Genomic DNA, 21,518 nt, shown 5'->3' with positions numbered 1-21,518 from the left:
TTTGTAAACATTGGTCTTCTCAATTATGGTCCACCATTTTAAACAATATTGGGATGAACATTCAATATGATGGGGGCAAATATTTAGTTTCAGTATTTAACTTCTTGAGGAAATTAAATCTTAAATCTGGGAAGATCAGCTTTTTTTTTTTTTTTTTTTTATCATTCAAATCTAGACTTAACTCATTGGCTGCCGGCCATTTTTAATGCAGTGGCCGAATTGACGTCTATAGCAGTCAATGAGTTTAATCTACACCTTCATCTTTAATCAGCGTTTCCCACAAAAACAATTCTCAATTTTCCAAGAAACATTTATTCGATCAAGAGACAGGATTGCATCTTTCCATAAACAAGTCAGTTAAATATTAACAAATTTACAGTCATGAGGAATGTAAAAAAAAAAAAAACACACAACAAAATGCTCGCCTTAAAAAACCCAACCCTAGGACCCCCCACCCAAGAAAACAACCACACAGGCACTGGAACAACAGTCAAATCCTGCTTCCAGCTCCATTGTTCGTGCTCTTCCATTCAGTGCTTCACAGTTCAATTCTGTCCCTTTTTGTCTGCATAAAAAAAAAATATAATTAAAATGAGTACATTTTAGGAGTAGAAGTGAATACAACAGTGCCTGAATTCTAAACATCCACAGCATGCCACACGTTAAAAGTGTTCTTACCGTTTCTTCATCATCTTCCTCATCTATAATTTCTTCTTTATTTTCAGAGTCATCCTCTGCTGGCTCCTCCTCAGGCTCCTCCTCAGGCTCGTCCTCGGGTTCCTCCTCGGGTTCCTCTTCAACCTCTTCTTCAATCTGTAGAACAGGCACATGATCTTTAACAGAGCCCTCCTTTTCAACTCTACCCTTCTAAGCAAAGCGTAATGTAATGTAAGGGTAACTTTACCGTTTAGAAAAGACAAAGGCCTAAGAAATAGTTCAAGTGGAATTGTGTCCGGTGAAAGATGAACACAGCTCCACCAAGTCACATAGAAGAATGCATCAACTTGCCTGTTCTTCCAGGGGAACGTCCATGCTGAGTCGAAGCATGCGCTCTATCCTGTCTGCAAAAGCCTTTGTGTCAGGCAGCTGGTAGCCCGAGCGCAGCGTGGCCGACTCAAACAGCACCACAGCCAGATCTGAAGCGGTCTGGTCCTCAGCATCATTCTGAGGGACACGGGGATAAGAAAAATGACTCTCTGCGCTGATTTTAAGTTATAAAATAATTAGAAAACATATAAATGGTTTAGATGATTATTATATTTACCATAATCATAATTTTTGATATGTTAAAATGATTTGAAAACTAATGAAGTAAAACTTAAATAGTAGCACATTTAAAATAGTAAAAACTATAGTAAAGCAACAGGGGTGAGACTTACATTGACTCTGTTAAGCATCTGCTTGATGAGAGGATGTTTAGGGTTGATTTCTAATGTTTTCTTCTGACTCGCATAGTAACTAAAGAAGAAAGAGAGATGACGTGTTACATATGCTCTCCGTCAGTCCACAACAAGTGCAAGAGCACCGACATTGTTTGGAAAAGCAATTGTCACTCACTTTGTTGAAATGTCTTTTCCTGTCTGGTAGGCCTGTGCCGTCATGATCCTCTCCATGTTTCCTGACCAGCCATACTGACTGGCAACCAGAGCACAGGGTGACTGGGTGAGCCTCTGCGAGAGGACGGCCTTCTCAATCTGCAGGAAACATAGCATAATGTGAAGAAATGGGCCTGAGTGAAAAGACATATACCAAACAACTGCAGCCAAAGTATTTGGCTTGTGATTAATAATATTAAAGAATAACCGACTCTCTACCTTGTCCTTAAGGGGTGTGTCCTTCAGCCAAGTAGTAAGAGGTTCATACTCTTTCTCCAGGGCCTCTCTCTTTTCCTTGGCCTTCTCACTCTCATCAAATTTGATGCCTTCCTTTGCCACGTTCTGGAAACGTTTTCCGTCAAACTCGGGCAGTGCCTGGATGCAGTACTCGTCCACAGGCTCCGTCAGGTAGACCACCTCATAGCCCTTTTTCAGCAGCCGCTCAACGAAGGGAGAAGACTCAGCCTAAAGAGCAGATAATAAATGCAGATCATTGGCATGATTCCTTCATGAGCTTTACTATACGAGTATAAATACACATCTCTTTAAATCACATCTATTCAAACCATCCACTCACCTCTTTCCTGCTTTTACCAGCCATGAAGTAGATCTTGTCCTGCTTCTCCTTCATCCGTTCCACATACTGCTCGAGACTGGTCACATCTTTCTCACTGTTGGAGGTCTGGAAGCGCAGCAGTTTGGCCAGACGTGTCCTGTTGGAGTGATCCTCAATGACACCCAGCTTGACGTTGGTTCCAAACTCCTTCCAGAACTTATCGTTGTAGTGTTCCTCTGCTATCTTCTTGATCATGTCCAAAGTTTTGCGCACAAGCTTCTTACGGATGACCTGGACAGGGAAAAGATATGCAGTGATTTTTCTGGCATTTTTTGGTTAAAAGGCGATTTGAATCTCCACCATTGAGATGGCGTGTTTGTGTTCTCCGTGAAGATCACCTTGAGCAGTTTGTGCTGCTGCAGAGTCTCTCTGGAGACGTTCAGAGGGAGGTCATCAGAGTCAACCTGGCAAAAACCAATTTGCATTAATCACATTGCTGACGTCATTACATCACAGTCTGAACAGGCAAAATGAGTACATGACTCCATCATCACTAGAAGTAGAGAACACTCACCACTCCCCTAACGAAATTCAGGTACTTGGGCATCATGTCGTTGAAGTCATCTGTGATGAAAACTCTTCTGACAAATAGCTGTGACAGAAAGAGACATGATTTACTTAAAATCAGGAACTAATGATGCTGATCTTTAGGATTACAGTGTTTTTTGTATTTCTTTGAATACTGGTGCTTATGTTATATATTCGTCACTTGAATTAATTGTTTGCTCTAAACTGATGATGTGAAGCACATTGAGCTACATGTTTGTATGAAAGCTGCTATACAGATAAAGTGGAGTCAAGCTGAAATTTCTAATCATTCAAAATGAAAAATGTATATTGAGCAAGCCTCATACCTTGATGTAGTCGTTCTTCTTGGAGCCGTACTCGTCAAACAGGCCTCGGGGAGCCGATTTGGGCACAAAAAGGATGGACTTGAACGTAACCTCACCCTCGGCTGTGAAGTGGATGTGGGCCAGAGGGTCATCGCTGTCCTGTTGGAGAACATTAAATTTGTCTGAGTGTACCAGGAAAATACTCCATGTACACTAAAGAGATACTGGGGTGGTACCTACCTTTGAGAACGTCTTATAGAAAGCCGTATATTCATCCTCCTCAACCTCCTTAGCTGGTCTCTGCCAGATAGGCTTGATATCGTTCATCAGTTCCCAGTCCCACACGGTCTTCTCAACCTACGAACATGAAAACATCCATAAATATGCATTTTCACACAATAAGACTAGTTTTGTACCTAGTGTCGTTTTAAAATGGTTATTTTGTCCATGCTGCCCATTCCTTCATTAACTTCTAACCTTCTTTGTTTTTGGTTTGTCTTTGTCCTCCTCCTCTTCTTCTACCTCAGCCTCATCTTCAGTCTCTTTCTCTGGTTCTTCTGCCGCCTCACCATCGTCCTCGATTGGCTCCTCAACTGACTCAGTCTGACAAGTTGGAAGGGGGAAAAAAAGGTTTCATAACAGATCTCATGTCTGAGTCAAAATGTAGAAGTAAGTGTTTGAAGTAATCACCTTGCTGGCCCAAACATAGATGGGAAAGTTGATGAACTGAGAGTATTTCCTGACAAGGTTCTTGATGGTCTCCAGCTCCAGATAGTCTGAGGCCTCCTCTTTCAGGACCAACCTGTGGAACAAGACAGAGTATTTAGACTTAACATTAAAGACAACAGTATGGTTCATATCAACAGTCTGAACAGGGCCTATGTTATGTATCATTCCAACAATCATTACACAAAATTAATATAGTATATACACTCCTGTGAGTACAAACATGTATATACAGCATAATCTGGAGGACAGGGAGACGTGTCAATAACTACTGACCATGACCAGCACTTGCTCATCACATTTAAAAGAAAAACAATAAACAAAAACGTGTACATACGTGATGGTGGTTCCTCTGCCAAGCGTGTCCCCACGGGGATCCTCACTGACGGAGAACTGGTTAGAGTCAGACTCCCAGATGTTTTGGGTGCCATTGTTGTGCTTTGATGTCACAATGACTTTATCAGCGACAAGGAAAGCAGAGTAGAAACCGACACCAAATTGGCCAATCAGCTCAGAGGTAGAATGTCCCTCAGTCTGCATCTCTGTCATCTTGTTGAGGAACTCGCTGGTGCCAGACTTGGCGATGGTGCCCAGGTTCTTCACCAGCTCCTCTTTGGTCATTCCAATACCAGTGTCAGTGATGTGGAGCATATTCTTCTCTTTATCAGACTGGTGATTAAATCAATTCAGGCAAGTTACCAACAAACTAAAACCGCAATATGAAAGGCAGCAACATGAAGCAAATTTTAAGGTCCACAATTTGACATGCATACTTTTATTTTGATGGTCAGCTCTTCATTGGCGGCCATTGCATCTTCATTGGTCAAAGACAGCAAGCGGATCTTATCCAGAGCATCCGACGCATTGGAAATCAGCTCCCTGAGGAAGATCTGTAACGAGCAAAAATTACATTAATATCAATTTGAATTCTACTACAAACAATACAAATAAAGACATCACCTTGTACTATTGCTGATGATTTTTAGGAATATTGTTCAGTCCCACTCACCTCCTTGTTCTTGTAGAGGGAGTTGATAATAAGCTTCATCATACGGTTGACTTCAGCCTTAAAAGCATGTTTCTCAGATTTTTCTCTTAGTTCCTTAATCTGAGCAGCATTCAGTCCATCCAGCTGGATAGCCTCCTCCTCTCTGGGGACACAAATGTACAGACACAGGTGAGCTCATGAGTGAAACTTATTATTAATCATGTAATCATGCTGTACACTAGGTGTAATTAACCAACTTAAGGTGAGTCTCAAGATTCTGTCATCTGAATTTACACAGCAGTGTGCAAAGTTTCACCACCACAAACAATCCCAGGGTTGCACTGAGCTTTTGTGTGCACAAGGATGGTCACAGTGACCTTGTTCTGTTAACTTCAGGTTTTGATGCCCCTCTCAGACTGGCACACAGACCACAGTTCAACTCAACAAGCATGAAGTGAAATGACATCCAAATGACATGTCATTTAGCCTACCTCTGCACCACCTCATCATCCGTTTTTGAGCCGTCCCTGCTTTTACCCAGATCGTCCTCTACCGTCCCATCGATGTCAACTTCATCTTCTGCCTTTACAGAAGCTGCCAGGAGACAAAAGATTGATAGTCATGAGAACTGCGGTTAATGCTGCAAGTATTAAAGAATTATGTTCTGCAAAGGGCACGGTAAAAAATAACTTGTTCAGTAAGGTGTAATGTTTGAGGGTTTGGACATCTTTTAATTGTATTCGTTGCTGTTTTAATCTGGTTAAACATGAACATAAATACTTCTAACAATATATTCTGTTAACGAAACATCCAACCATAAAAAGGGGGACATTTTATATAGTGTAATTTTCACCAATTGAATATCAAGCGAGATATTACAGCATTATTATAACTGAAATATCTCTAATTAGTGTACGTCTATAAAAGATGTTTTAAACTACAAATAACTGGTTTCTTCAACTTCTACTCAGGATTGAATTAACGACATAAATAACGATATCAACGGATGTGATACTTGTTTTCTCAATAGAAAAGCAGAAGGTTAAGGTTCAAGTTAAAGAAAAGATAATAGATTAAGGAGACACAAATGCAACATTACACCAGAGAAGACAGGGTTTTTTTTAATAGGGATGTGAGGGACGAGCCTCACACAGCATTAATACACATGGCGTTTCTGACAGAAACGTCTCGAAAGTCAGCAACGAATGACTGTTACTGGCATTTTGGTCTGTTAAGTGTGCTGTAGCTAGACAAACCACGCGGCCCATCATTGACAAGAGCACACATTTACACTACAAACACTGCAAATCATTCAAGGCTGCCGCTATGAACGAGCAGATAAGTGCACGCATGCCAGTTCATTTTCAGTTAGCTTGCTGGCTAACGCATTTAGCTACAACACTGGGTGAACGATATAATAAAAGTGCTGCGATATTAAACGATTCCGCTACTCACCAAAGGCACAGAGTGCAAACAGGAGACCTATGAGCCAAAGTCGTTTCATTGTGGAGACGACTAACGACGCCGAATCTTCAGGCTGAAGAGACAAAAGCCGGGGATTGACTGAAAGGCGAACTACCTTTAACACAGACTGACAACCTGCCTCCGTCTGCCACCAAAAGAGCCCACTCTGTTAAACCCCGTGACAGGCAGCCAATGGCTGCGCACCACGCACAACCTTTCACCAATCAAAATGAAGCACACGGCACGCGTTGTCCAATCACTTTCGTCAACATAAGTCGATGCCCGAAAATCGTGGCTGGACTCTATTGGCCAAGAATGAATGATCAACACATCACTTCCGAGATTTTCCCGTGAATAATCTCCATCACGTTAGTTAAACTTTGATTTACAGGTGTCAGATAACAGCTGTGGTCACTGCATGTGCATGACACATAGTTTGACTTATCAAGATACAAGTGGGATACTCAGTCATGTCGCTTTGACTTTTATCGTATTCAGTGCTTCATAGCCTAACTGAATAAAAGGAAAAACAGCAGGCTTTTATGCCGTTGATAAAGAAAACTGGCTTTATGACAAAAAGAAGAGTGAAGAGTGCTGATACATATGGGCCTCAGACACCGTAGTGTCCCAAAATGTCCTGGGTTTAATGCCTATTTTGTCCCTCCATAAACACCACTGAAGTGCAATAACAGTGGTGATCATAGCTTATACAGTAAAGAGGTCACATGTCAAGTGTGATCACTGTCTTAGCTCATTTGGAGCTGCAAAGTGTATTTTTATTTTTACATATATATATTTTTTTACTTATTTTTAGCTTCCTTCCCTATTTTGTTTAGAATATGACACACTTTAGTCAATTGAAGGAGAAATCAACTATTACCTTCATCATTATAATTTGCACAATAATTTTTTATTTATTCATTTTTTCAGTGATTAAAATGTCAGAAAATAGGAATGTATCTCCATCTTTGTTAACTTAAATACTCATTTGTTTGTCTTCTACCACAAAGGTCCATACTTTGAATTCATAGTCATACTAATAGGGTAGCATTTCCAAATATACACAGTGATTGGTGTGAGTAAGGGCATTTATATTATAGGGAGGGTAAAGGTTAGGGTTAGGCACTTAGTTGTGATGGTTAAGGCTAAGATAAGGGGTTAGGGAATGCATTATGTCTATGAGGGTCCTCATAGACTCCTCTATGAATAAAGCACAAATGTATGTGTGTGTGAGAGTTGGCCTTAACAATTGATCTGATCTGCCAATCACCTTTAATCTATGGAGTCCTGATTGATTTCTGAGGGGGTACATAACAAAACTACTATGTACACCACAGCAAATATGTATTTTAATGGTCCTTTTTTCCAAATTTCATATATATAGCCTAGCATTATAGCATTGATATAGCATTCAATGTCTATATTTGGTGAAAGAGACTCACTGTGACTAATGCCAGGTGTAAAGGAAGCCACTGTGTGTCTATAGTTTTCAGGCAGGGTTGCCAGGTCTGTGTGACAAAAGCAAAATGACAGAAAAAAGATTGCCAAGTGTTCTAATAATATGTACAAAAACCCCTCAATGGTTATTTAACAGGTGCTAAAATGCTCAAATATGATCACCAATTCACAGTTTAGAGACTTATTTTACTACTACTATTATTATTATTATTTTACACATGTACTGCACACACAGATTACCCTCAACATTAAAAGCAGTTGTTAAAATAAGGCGTATCCTAAGTATTTAACTGAGTCAACGATTGGCTGATTTATTCCAAAAATTAAAACATTAAAACGTGTGTGTGGCTCATTCAGGACGACTTTCTTGGTTGAATTTTTTAACTTTTTGAAATACAATTTTTTCTCCAATAGTAATAAATGTAAAGGACAGATTAAAGGCATACTTCTCTCACAGGAATACTAATAAAAAGGCAACAGGGGAAGAAGGGATTGAAAGAACTTGAAGCTGTGGAGGGAAGCGTAGTCCCTCTCTCTGTATATCTTACAAGAAATTATTAGATGAAGAAGAAGATGGAGGAGTGTGAGGAGATTTGAGAGAGCGAGGAAGAATCATGAAGGATTAAGAAATGAGGATGAGGATAAAACAATAAAGGCTAATTTAAAACTGTGATAAAGAGACTGAGGACACAAGACAGCAGTTGGTTTGGGAACTTTGCAATGCGTTGATGAACTTTGCACTGCCATAAAGAACTCTGGAGAGCTTTGGAATTGTCATGAAGAAGGATGAGGAGAGGATGATACTGAGGAGATGAGAGGATGAGAAGAACTGTGATAAATAACTTTAAACTGTGCAGGTCTAGATCACATATAACTGACTGCAATGACATTGAATGTTAAACGTGATTCCAATTTACACAGTATTTATGAGCAATCGATTAAATAAAATTAGTATTTAAATTATGTATTTGTTATCCACCCACTGCTCGGCCCACAGTTTTGATTGTCAATAGTTTGTATACATCTATAAACAAACCAAAGAAAAACTTGTTACATAAATACATAACTTCAATGAGTGCAGTTACACAGCGTGCAGTATTAAGTGACGATAAAAGGTCCCATAAATCAGAAGTGTCAATCTAAATTTGCCTAAATCCGCGGAAAACGAAGGACCTGGCAACCCTGATTCACAGGAAACGACTGACTCGTCAGCAGCTCGTGTCCGCTGATTGGCTGGGGCTTTTCCAAACGCGGATGTGACGCACATGCAGCTGAAACGTCCAGTGACACACTTGGGGTGACTTGCTGAAGAGTCTGTCAACTACATGCTCACGTTCGGGATTCATCCACGATTTATCTACGGGCTGCCACTCACGGAGCAGAGCCATGGCGCCCCTGTCGTCTCTGCTGAGACTCAGAGAGTGTGTGCAGAGGACCAGTGTCCTCTGTAGTGTCTTTACACACGGTTTACACCACCGACCGAAACGGGATTTCTCCACGGTCCACGTTCAGCGCGGAGGTGGTCAACTTCTGTCACAACAATTCAGAGGCAAAAATAACGCAACATCTGTCCATAGCAGCAGCAGCAGCTCGTCAAACGGTCAGGACGTGACAGAGAGGCTGTGGTCTATTTATAATGAGACTAAAAGACAGACAGAAGGTACGAACACTACAACAACAACAACACCAGGGTCACCGTTCATTCATTCATCCATTCATTCATTCATAAACACCGCGGTAAACAAATCTGCTCTCGCTGTGCTATAATCCATTTGCTAGTTATGTTTCCAGCAGAGCATGCAACCACTGTTTACAATTAGCATATTTTTAACAACAAATACAGGCCGCCATTTTTTAGCACACATGCAGTAAGGCAACTGACCGATAATATCACGATATGCTACGAGATACATGGTCCACGATAACAATAATATCCCGGTACAGTACTAGATACATGGTCCACGATAACAATAATATCACGGTATGATACGAGATACATGGTCCACGATACCAGTAATATCACGGTACAGTACGAGATACATGGTCCAAGATAACAATAATATCACGGTACAGTACGAGATACATGGTCCACGATAACAATAATATCACGGTATGATACGAGATACATAGTCCACGATACCAGTAATATCACGGTACAGTACTAGATACATGGTCCACGATAACAATAATATCACGGTACAGTACGAGATACATGGTCCACGATAACAATAATATCACGGTACAGTACGAGATACATGGTCCAAAATAACATAATATCACGGAACGTTACTAGATACATGGTCCACGATACCAGTAATATCACGGTACAATACGAGATACATGGTCCACGATAACAATAATATCACGGTATGATACGAGATACATAGTCCACGATACCAGTAATATCACGGTACAGTACTAGATACATGGTCCACGATAACAATAATATCACGGTACAGTACGAGATACATGGTCCACGATAACAATAATATCACGGTACAGTACGAGATACATGGTCCAAAATAACATAATATCACGGTACGGTACTAGATACATGGTCCACGATACCAGTAATATCACGGTACAGTACTAGATACATGGTCCACGATAACAATAATATCACGGTACAGTACGAGATACATGGTCCACGATACCAGTAATATCACGGTACAGTACGAGATACATGGTCCAAGATAACAATAATATCACGGTACAGTACGAGATACATGGTCCACGATAACAATAATATCACGGTATGATACGAGATACATAGTCCACGATACCAGTAATATCACGGTACAGTACTAGATACATGGTCCACGATAACAATAATATCACGGTACAGTACGAGATACATGGTCCACGATAACAATAATATCACGGTACAGAACGAGATACATGGTCCAAAATAACATAATATCACGGTACGGTACTAGATACATGGTCCACGATACCAGTAATATCACGGTACAATACGAGATACATGGTCCACGATAACAATAATATCACTGTACAGTACGAGATACATGGTCCACAATACCAATAATATACCGATACAACAATTCTGTGATAATCAATATATCGCAAGACAATCAAATAGTGATAAATCACGATATCTGTCTAACCGAAGAAGACAAAAAACGTCTGTGAAAAGTTACAAGTGCAGGATTTCTCTATTCAGAGAACAAAGTGCATCAAGTCTAGGTATTGAACGTGCGGCGTCTCTTAACATAGCTTTTTCCGGCATTATCCCACTGTCCCTCTTGAAGCTAGGTAACTTTGCCCAAGTTTCCCTCATTGATTTGAACGGTGACACCGTGAGGAGACATGAAATAGCGATGCCCGGCGAGTGAAAATGAATTTCTTAATTAAAATATCGATATTTTCCCTGGTCAATTGATGCTGTTAAAACTTGTGATATTGTAAAATTTGGTGGTGTTCCAATATTTCGGAATATTCTGTGCAGTAGCTTATATCGGTAATGTGTGTTGAAGGGAGTGTAATCTTGTGGTAAATTAGAGTTACTGGTAACATGTAAGTGCTAATTCAATCATAATGAATAAAAGCACATGTGAACCTTCCATAAATGTCTCTGTCTGTACTTGCATTTATGGACAAATGGTCATGGAGGCTCAAAAATGTATGGAAATTCCAGCGTGTATGTTCTTTAATATGAGTAACTGCAGCCGAGCAGCAGATGCTTTTTATCTGTGTGTACACTGGATATGATTTCAACACTGTGTCCACAAAGTGTCCACCACCATCAACAAACACGGTTATCAGATATACTTGTGTTTTTATGACATTTCATAGCAACGTATGATATTCCCGAATGGAAACGAAATAACCCCCAAGCATTTCTCTCCTCTCATATTTGAACCCAGCCATATCCACCGACTCGGTCGACCCCAACACCATTTTTACCAACAACGAGATGAGCCTGCAAGACATCGAGATCTACGGCTTTGACTATGACTACACCCTCGCCTTCTACTCCCGCCACCTTCACACCATGATCTTCAACATAGCCCGGGACATTCTCATCTCTAACCACAGGGTGTGTGACACTCGCACTCCAAACACATTTATGTTCCAGATACAGACGGTGTCTGTCAGACAGTCAATGTCTAATTTATTTTCTTCGTTAGTATCCGGAGGGTTTGCGAAAGTACGAGTACATACCAGATTTTGCTGTCAGAGGACTTCACTATGACGTGCAAAAGGTGAGACGGTCGTTCAAAAATATTACGTACATTTTTAACTGTGGCTCAGTGTGAGGATCATTTTTATGATGAAAATGGGTTTGCAACAGGCACTGCTGATGAAGATCGATGCTTTCCACTACATCCAGCTGGGAACTGTTTACAGGTGTGTGATTCACCTCATCAATATAACATTTGCCACCATAGTGTGTGTCTAAAGTAGGGTTTCACACCACACATTTATAAAAGCATGGGTTGTACATTCACTTTCTTAAACACTGTTATGTTGCATACTTGACCTTGAATACAAACATTCCACACTTCAGCCTGAAGCGCTCAGAGTTTGTTTGTTTTAATGTGGCTTATCATCGCTTTGCACGAAGTACAAATAAAGCACAATGTAGTAAGTGTAATATTTCATGTTTCCTCCACAGGGGTCTTCATCCAGTTTCTGACGAGGAAGTAATTGCCATGTACGAAGGCTGTCACGTTCCTCTCGAGAACATGAGCGACTTCTATGGCAAGGTGATCTGCGCCACCACACCTGTGTGTATGTGTTAACATACAGTAGACGTAAGACAGAATATTATATTAAATATTTTGTTATACAGAGTTCCCATGGCCACACCATGAAACAGTTCATGGACATTTTCTCCCTGCCTGAGATGACCCTCCTGTCCTGCGTCAACGACTTCTTCATGAAACACAACATCGACTATGAGCCCGTCCATCTCTACAAAGACGTAAAGGTGAAGTCTCTTGTTATTACGCCTCATCTGTTCATTATTGTTTGGAGAAACTGGAGAACAAAGGACTAATAACGCTCCATTAACATAGTTCCAGTCACATGTAACACGACAATATTAATGTGTTTACGTGTTTGCTGTGTCCCTCAACACCCCGACCGTTAAATGCTGTCTTAATTTTAGCTCAGTGTCTAATTTTAGTCGAGCCTGCCCTCCATCTGTGTTTGTTCTCCGGAGGCTTTTGTACTAAGAGGGGCGAGAAATCAGTGCTTTGTTCGCTGTTTTAGGGGAGCTGTCCTGCTTGTCCTCTCTATTCTGTGCAATAATAGCATTTTTGACAGATTGCTGCCATTAGAAGCCCCTGCACACCCTCTCTCTGTTTTACTGGCTGTTCTCGTACCTTTTCAAACACACCCCTTTTCGACAAGCACGATTAATCTTTCTGGGACCACAGGATTGCTTGCCTCATAGCAAGGTCACCGGTTTGGATCCTGGTTCCACTTAGAGCCTTTCTGTGTGGAGTCCCACAGCCCAAAAACGTGCAGATTGGGGATTGGGTTAATTTGACGATCTTAAATAAGAGAGTGAATGGTTGTTCGTCTCTCTAAGTTGATGAACTGGTGTCCTGCCTTTCGCCCTATGACGGCTCTACCCACGACCCATATATGGAGAATAAAGTGGTGGAAAATGCATGGATTTATCTGTAGTGTAAATTAACCCTTTAACACCGAAGCCTCAAAATGGAATTTTTTTGCTTATTTTAACCATAAAAAGACCAGAAAATGTCCTGTGAGTAAATGCTTTTGCCCATATTTCCAGAATATCTTTCAATATCTGGCAGTTATTTACAATTTACTGTGTATTAAAATAGTGTATTAGCAATTTAAAATTAGTTTTATTGAGAAAACGTTTTCCAACTCTCTCCTCCCTGGTGATAAAGGCGCTGATTCTCCGACTTCCTGCAATAGCGCGAGTGAAATTACCGTAATAACCACATGTTGGCTTTGACTTGCAACTTCTCAGCTTTCAGATACCGTTGGAATTTTTTCCAGTAGCACAAATCGTTGCGTAATTCCGGTAATTCAAACTGCGCTTGGAGAAACGTGTCGTCTGCGATACACGCGTTGTTAAAGGGTGTAGTACATTTTCCTTTTAGAGTTCCCTCAACTATTTTTTTGTACATGATAAACTTGCCCTTAAATGTCAGTGATGATTCAAAAGTCACAAAGTGTTGAAGTGAAATGTAATGAAGAGTTTCTGTGTCCCAGCAAAGTGACTAAACTCCTGCTTTTCCTCGGGTTTCATTTGTATTCAGAGATGCACTTTATGTCTTTATGCTTTCAACTCAAGCAAAGTCCTGCTGCGAGAGATGAATGTTAACTCTGTGTCACTGAAGTTAAGATTTCCTGGCTGGAGGCTGTTTTCTTTTTCCTTTTCACAGGAAGCTATCCGAGATGTTCACGTCAAGGGCATTATGTACCGAGCTGTGGATGCAGACATCGGTAATGCTCTTTGATTTATGTTATATTGTTTTAACAATTTGTTGTTGTTTTTTTTTAAAAAGTGCATTTGAATTTGATTGCCAAAGCATTAACAAAAACAAAAACCTCATTTGCACAAATGATGTCAATATTATCACTCCCTTCCCTCTTCCTTATTTTCTCGTTGTTTTCTAATTTTCCAGAAAAATACATTTGCTATGGTGAGGAAAGCCACGCTGTGCTGAGGAAGCTGTCAGACAATGGGAAAAAGATGTTTCTCATTACCAATAGCCCTTTTGATTTTGTGTAAGTATGAATAAACACAGCACAGTTGTTAGTTGGTGTTTTAATAAAAAAAAAAAAGGCCTAATATTTGTGCACAAATAAATGATTATTGCCCTAACTCGTATGGCTGGACATAAAAACACAAAACAGCAAAAGGCTTTCTGTTCACCAAGTAATTTAAAATCAGATATTTGTGTTTAATTCAGTCATAATACTATAGGAAAGGAAAGACACATTATTGCTGGTCTTTGCATCACCGTCACCCTGTGCTGATTCAGGCCCGTTGTTTACGATTGGTCCCTCATGGAGAGCTTTAAGATGTCGCTGACGTGTCACGATCTTGAATCTTTGTCTTCTTTAGGGACCGAGGCATGAGCTACATTGTGGGGAAGGACTGGAGGGACCTGTTTGATGTTGTTATTGTTCAGGCTGACAAACCGAGTTTCTTCAATGTCAAGGGAAAGTAAGTGTGTGTGTGTGTGTGTGTGTGTGTGCATACTGTGTTGTCATTATGCTTCTTACAGTATTTCCACTAGGTGTCTCACTGGATCACACAGTTAGCAGCAGGCATCAGTAGACCTTGAACGCTACATTTTGTGTGCACAATTAGCAAAGATGAATGTGGGTTTTGGAGCTGTTCATTTTTTTGTGTGATTTTTTTTTTTTCCTAGACCTTTCCGGCGAGTGACAGATAACGGTGCGTTGCTATGGGATCGGATCCACAGGTTGGAGAAAGGGCAGATCTACAAACAGGTGTTGTGCCAGGAAATTACCATATTGTTGTAGTTACAAATTACCCCTGAATAAATCCTGACAGTGAAAAGTACTTTGTGTTGTTTTTAATGACGTTTTTTTTTCGGTCTCTGTAGGGAAACCTTTATGAATTCCTGAGACTCACTGGTTGGAGAGGATCCAAAGTGCTTTACTTTGGCGATCACATCTACAGTGACCTGGCGGTAAGCATAAACGAGACATACTTGTTTGTCCAGCAAAGGTATAATTATGATTACAAAGATAATCACACCTCCTTTCGGCTGCTCCAGGTCAGAGGTCGCCACAGTTTGAGTTTCTCTTATCTGCACTGACCTAGATTTTACACCATGACTGTTTTTTTAAGAACAAAATTAAATTAAACCACAGTTACCTTAGCTATTAAGTAGTTAGTTAATAAACATTTTAATGAGCACCAATTTCATATTTACAATAGTGAGCAATGCCAAACACAGTTCACCTTTTTTTTTTATACCTGTGACCCAGAGGCCTTATCTGAATAAAAACAGACATGTTTAATTGCATCACATTTCATTTTAACAACATGGATATTTGAATGTACATCTGATTAGCTGTGAATAGTGATAATGAAAGACAGATTTACATCTCTGGCATAAAGCCTCGCCGGGTGGCAGGCAGCCAGGTGTCAAACATATCATCGCGCTAACGTTCAGCCTCGCTGGCTGTAAGAGCAGATCAATACTTTATGTCCACAGAGAGCGGAGGCATCGCTGCAGTGCAGGAGGAGGAGGGAGAAGTGGAACCATATCCAAAAGGATGCCCCGGATTTGTCTAAATCATTTTAATTTGTTTTTATTTTTTTAATCTCGTGTTTATCTGATGAAAAGGACGCATTATGGTTTTGATGATGCGGGAGCCTTTTGAATGGCCCATCTAACAGGCCACTGTGGATTTAAGCACATAATTGCAGCCAGGGGGATTAAAGCTTGAAATCTATTTTGTTTCCTCTCATGTGTGCAATGAAATTGACCATACGTTAAGCGGTGAGCAGGATGTACTATATCTTAATATATATAGTAGTTTTTTATTTTTGACCGCGTGCGCTGGATGCAGCTTCACCCTGAAAATTTTAATTGGTCCCTTGTGTTTGTTCTTGCTTAATTACAGAGACATGAGTCGCTTCTCTAGGCAAGCGACTCATTTCTTCATTAAGAAATCCTGTTTTTTTTCTTTTGGTTTCAAGTGGTCCTTTTTGGTTTGGTCCTTTTTTTTGTGCAGGATCTCACACTGAAACATGGCTGGAGAACAGGTGCCATCATTCCTGAGCTGAGGAAAGAGATCAAGATCATGAACACTAAGCAATATGTGCATATGATGTCCTGGTTACAGGCACTGACTGGACTTATTGAGCAGATGCAGGTGAAGAAAACGTTTGTGTCTATCTCCCATATAGTAGTTTTTCCTTCTTTCTGCTTTTTTAACGTCAACGTTCTCATCCCCAAACAGGTACACAGGGATCCGGAATCTCGAGCCGTCGTTGAGGAGTGGATCAGAGAAAGAGACTCCATGAGGTAATGGAGATAAGTCGTTTGGCCTTCATGAGCAGGTGTGATAATCTACTAATCTCCCGTAGAAGTGATGTAACCATATGCCCGTGGCGTGTTTTAATTGCAGGCCACAGACGAAGGACATCTTCAACGCTCAGTTTGGGAGTCTCTTTCGGACGTACCACAACCCCACTTACTTCTCTCGCAGACTGTCACGCTTCGCTGACATGTACATGGCCTCCATCAGCTGCCTGCTCAACTATGACTTCCAGCACATCTTTTTCCCCCGCCGCACCCCTCTGCAACACGAGTCCCCCTTCTGGCCTGAACACAGTTCTGCTGACCTGAGTGCCTCTGCACAGCACCACAGGACCACAGTCAAGTCTGATTAGAGAGCGAGAAGAAAGTGTTGTTCTAAAACACTTGAGACAAGGATGAAATTATCCCCCTCTCTCTCTAAAGCTGTGTTTTTGAAACATTGAGATATGCCATTTTAGAACATGCATGACACAATTTAAGGGATGGTTGTTGTTTTTTTTAGTCGAATCCAGTAGATTTTGTACGTTTAAGCCGAATGACACGTAACGAAACTGGCGTTTTTATATATGCAGACTTTATGTAGATTTGGAACATGTGATGCACTGATTCCGTTTGGTTTACATGAGGGAGACTGGTGACGCATGAGTATACAATGATGATGCATTTACCCTGTTAAAACAATAGGGGGCAATCCTACATCAAGTCTATCGCGGTGAATCTCTGAGTTATGCACCCTCTTGCAGCAAAACTTCATTTCATCTTTGCCTCTTGTTTTTTTTTTCTATCTCTTTCATCTTTAAAAATGTAAGAGAAATACTGGCATTTGATATTTACATTACAAACTCCGCAGCCTTAATATCTTGATGACGTTACTGCAATGTACTGTATGGTTCTGTAACTATGTATTTTGAATAGCCTAATGATATTTATGGCAAGCTTCACATTAGATTACACTTTTAACTGCTTGCTGAGACACACTTTGCGCACTGATTTTCAGAGATCTCTCTCTTTCTTTTTTTTAATCATTTTCACACCACACAGCCTGTAAGTCTCATTAGCTAAAATGGTAATGTTTGTCAGGAGAAAATAGAGCGTTATTGCTATATTTAGCACATGTGTTGCTATTTGATCTGTGGAGGCAGCGCTGAGTTTCGTGGCTTTGTCACCTTCCTTTGCAGAAAATGTGTGAAGCGCTCTCACTCATGCGGGGACGTAGGCTTGTCTATTTCAAGATGGGAACCTATAAAAAGGGACTGTTTGAATACCGGGGGTATTGTGTTTTACTTGATTTGTTCGCCTCTCTTTTGTGGTCTTGGTTAATTTTATTTTTATTTCAGTATTTATTAAATTGGAAATGATTTCCTGATTGTAGCCCAGTGCTTCTGTCATCAGTGCAAACATTTTGATGTGATAGGATAATTGCTCTGTAATTAGATAACATTTGCAGGTCCTGTAATTAACTGTGTATACTTTGCTGCTTGCTGCATAAACAGAAGAAAGAGATGTCATACATTTGACGGTCGATGTTGTGGACAATTTGATCCCATGTTAATAAGTCTTCCCTCTTTCCAATTACCATTATAGCAACAGGTTTGTTGAGGTTAATCCCCCAAATCTTGTTAGGGTCCAATTTCCCATATTGCATTGGGGGCTCTGTGTCAGACAGGTGCACCGTCCTGATCTTGAAAATAAGAAAAGCTGATCCAAAAGATAAGATCAATGTCCTGAACAGAGTGTCTGTGGGTTCAGTGTTTGTCCTCACAGTTGCTTCGTTTAGGCGCCATGCAAAGCAACAGCACGCCGTGGAGCTCCAGCCCCCATCCTTCATCCATCCACGCTGAGATGGTGACTGCGGTGCCCACCATCTTCCCGCGGGTGGGCTACAGTATTCTTTCTTTCCTCATGTTCATCAACACGTTGTTGTCCGTTTTTAACAACAGCCTCGTCATCACCGTGATGCTGAAGAACCCGTCTCTCCTCCACCCGATGAACGTTTTCATCCTCAGCCTTGCTGTGTCTGACCTCATGATTGGCCTGTGTGGCTCTTTGGTGGTCACCATCACTAACTACCAGGGCTCTTTCTTCATTGGCCACACAGCCTGTGTGTTTCAGGGATTTGCTGTCAATTATTTTGGTAAGTGGAGGTGTGAGACATTCTTGCTTTGTCCAGATATGATTTTACAAGATTCTTTATGATCTGTGCCTATGATTGCTGCTTTTGGAAATGGAAGATTTTCTGTTCATATCAGATCATTCATGTTTTCTTGTGCACTTCTCATGAGATCTCTGCTCACTTGCAGATGTTGGAGTCTTATCAAGCATTTAATGTGCACTTAATGTGGCTTAGAAAAGGCATAATAATAACAACACCATTGATCTGTTTTTCCGTCTTAGGTTTGGTGTCTCTCTGCACTCTGACCATGCTTGCCTACGAGCGGTACAACGTGGTGTGTAATCAGAAAGCCGGTTTGAAGTTGAGCATGCGACGAAGCATCACTGGGCTACTGTTTGTCTGGCTCTTCTGTTTGTTTTGGGCCGTGACTCCATTATTAGGCTGGAGCTCCTATGGACCCGAGGGAGTGCGGACCTCGTGCTCTCTGGCCTGGGAAGAAAGATCCTGGAGTAACTACAGCTATCTCATTCTCTACACACTCCTCTGCTTCATTTTCCCTGTTGCCATCATCATCTACTGCTACTCCAAAGTGCTCCAATCCATGAAAAAGGTGGGTTTAGTGTAGCATCTGCATATTCATCACACTTGTACGCCATTAAAAAAAGATTAAATGCTCAAATTTTAATGCTTGCCTGTTTGCAATCTACTACCTACAGACTGGAACAAGGTATTGGCTTTTAATGGGGGTCACATTTGTTTTCCCACACATAGATCAACAGGAGTGTGGAGCTTCAGGGTGGGCGTTCCAGCAAAGAGGAAAATGATCATGCCATCCAAATGGTCCTGGCCATGATTATAGCCTTTTTTATTTGCTGGCTACCCTACACGGCATTGTCAGTGGTGGTAGTGGTGGACCCGGAGCTCTACATCCCTCCCCTGGTTGCAACCTTGCCTATGTACTTTGCCAAGACCAGCCCAGTCTATAATCCCATCATCTACTTCCTTTCCAACAAACAGGTGAGCAGCTCAAGTTTGTGGAATCATTTCCATTTCCATTTAAGCATTTAGCAGATGCTTTTATCCAAAACGACTTACAAGAGAGGAACCGTGGACTGATGGAGAGTGAGAGTGTCGAGGTGGATGCAAGAGCAGAAGGAGATAGTGCAGGGGAAGGGGGAAGGGGGTAGGGGGTAGTGTGAGTGCTAGGACAGAAGATGCTCTTGGAAGAGCTTCTTGAAGATAGTCAGGGACACCCCTGTTCTGGTAGCGCTCGGTAGGTCACTAGCGCGGAACGACACATGGAAAGAGTCTTGATTGTCTTGTGCAGGGTGTTGGCACCGCCAAACAACAATCCTTTGATGAACGGAGTAGTCGAGGGGTAACATAAGCCTTTAGGAGAGCATTTAAGTGGATGGGAGCAGACCGATGAAGCCCTTTGTAGGCTAGCATCGGTGATTTGAATTTGATGCGGGCAGCTAAGGGTAGCCAGTGGAGCTCAGTGGACAGAGGGGTGACATGTGCCCTTTTAGGCCGATTGAAGACCATGGCGCGCTGCCGCGTTCTGGACCATCTGTAGTGGTTTCACAGAACAGTGTCTTCTTTTCTGTCCAACAGTTCCGTGATTGCACGTTGGAGGTGCTGTCGTGCGGACGCTACATTCCCCATGGACCCACGAGAGTCAGCATCAACATGGCTCCCTTGAACAGGAGGAGCCGACTCACTTCCTTAAACAGGAGCGTTAGCAAGCAATGCAGGGTTTTGCCTCTGTGACTGTGATACATAGATAGAGATGAAGATGGTTGTTTTTTTGTTTTTTTCATTGTGATTTGTTTAGATCAGTGTTAAACTGTTGACTGCCTTTTTCATATAGATATTTGCAGGTTTTTATGCGCGTGGGGAAACTAGCCGAAAAGAAAACAATGACTGAAAATAAGGTGGTTTTTTTTTGGTTTTCCCCACATGACTGGGCAAGTCAAATAAAATCACACCCCTGATGTTTTGTTCGCAAATAAAATGCGCTGGGCCTCTGTTTGTTTTTGGTGAATGTATGAAAACGTTCCTTACTTTCACAAGTCACATAAGTAGTTAATGTTTTTAGGGATTTGGCTGATGAAATATCGAGTCCGTAGACTATTCCACTTTTTTTTTATATTACATTTTGACTGTTTTCTGGGGACAAGTGCCCAGACTGTATGTATAATATGCTGCAAGCCCTTCTTTCTCTGTAATATGATTTAGCAAGGAAATAAAAAAAAACAAGTCAACAGTCGCCACTTTCCACACTTCTGCACCAGACAAAATATAACACTGCTGCAGCGTTCCGTGCTGTGGGTGCAATTATCTCCATTAGTACCCGTGTGAATACAGGATTCACTCATTACTATTATTTCTCAGTTGCAGGAAAACAAGAAAGGCAATCAAGAAAATGCTCAATCCATTTAGCAAAAATACAAAATGCAATACAAAAATAGTGGTCTGGGGTTTTGTATTAATACGATTGAAGCGGTTGAGAGAAGCATGACATGATGACAGTCTGACATGGCACACGCTTTCGCCCTCACTGAATCTCTGCAGCAATGAATAAAGATGAAGTGGAAAGACGAAGTTAAAGAGAAGTTAAACTGGTGAGTATAGGATTATGATTCTTGTTTTTAATTGTTTTAATTATTGTTTTTTTTTGTTAATTTACTTTA

At 41.0% G+C, this 21,518-nt stretch overlaps 3 protein-coding genes across 3 annotated transcripts; 2 read left to right on the top strand and 1 right to left on the bottom strand.

Annotated features, from left to right (window-relative positions):
* Positions 1-289: 289 nt before the first annotated feature.
* hsp90b1 (heat shock protein 90, beta (grp94), member 1) lies at positions 290-6,594 on the bottom strand. Its single transcript, XM_058646067.1, has 18 exons — positions 6,214-6,594; positions 5,250-5,352; positions 4,780-4,921; positions 4,544-4,660; positions 4,108-4,439; positions 3,735-3,846; positions 3,522-3,647; positions 3,285-3,401; positions 3,066-3,203; positions 2,726-2,803; positions 2,550-2,615; positions 2,173-2,442; positions 1,815-2,060; positions 1,558-1,694; positions 1,380-1,458; positions 1,009-1,164; positions 679-813; positions 290-565 (listed from the first exon to the last, which is right to left on the bottom strand). The coding sequence occupies exons 1-18, from the start codon at positions 6,260-6,262 to the stop codon at positions 539-541; spliced, it is 2,430 nt and encodes an 809-aa protein (XP_058502050.1). The 5' UTR covers positions 6,263-6,594; the 3' UTR covers positions 290-538.
* A 2,343-nt stretch (positions 6,595-8,937) lies between these two features.
* nt5dc3 (5'-nucleotidase domain containing 3) lies at positions 8,938-18,083 on the top strand. Its single transcript, XM_058646395.1, has 14 exons — positions 8,938-9,340; positions 11,565-11,737; positions 11,829-11,903; positions 11,993-12,048; positions 12,317-12,407; positions 12,494-12,631; positions 14,070-14,130; positions 14,313-14,415; positions 14,756-14,857; positions 15,066-15,147; positions 15,264-15,350; positions 16,405-16,545; positions 16,633-16,697; positions 16,801-18,083. The coding sequence occupies exons 1-14, from the start codon at positions 9,067-9,069 to the stop codon at positions 17,063-17,065; spliced, it is 1,713 nt and encodes a 570-aa protein (XP_058502378.1). The 5' UTR covers positions 8,938-9,066; the 3' UTR covers positions 17,066-18,083.
* Positions 18,084-18,207: 124 nt separating this feature from the next.
* On the top strand, positions 18,208-21,075 carry LOC131470516 (parapinopsin-like). Its single transcript, XM_058646396.1, has 4 exons — positions 18,208-18,846; positions 19,107-19,435; positions 19,597-19,842; positions 20,440-21,075. Exons 1-4 carry the CDS (start codon positions 18,495-18,497, stop codon positions 20,593-20,595), a joined length of 1,083 nt encoding a protein of 360 aa, XP_058502379.1. The 5' UTR covers positions 18,208-18,494; the 3' UTR covers positions 20,596-21,075.
* The last annotated feature ends 443 nt before the right edge of the window (positions 21,076-21,518 follow it).

This window comes from Solea solea, chromosome 12 (genome assembly GCF_958295425.1).
Source record: "Solea solea chromosome 12, fSolSol10.1, whole genome shotgun sequence".
Taxonomy (NCBI): Eukaryota; Metazoa; Chordata; class Actinopteri; order Pleuronectiformes; family Soleidae; genus Solea; species Solea solea.
Note: the sequence above shows the minus strand (reverse complement) of the source record. Positions and strands in the feature narration are given on the sequence as shown.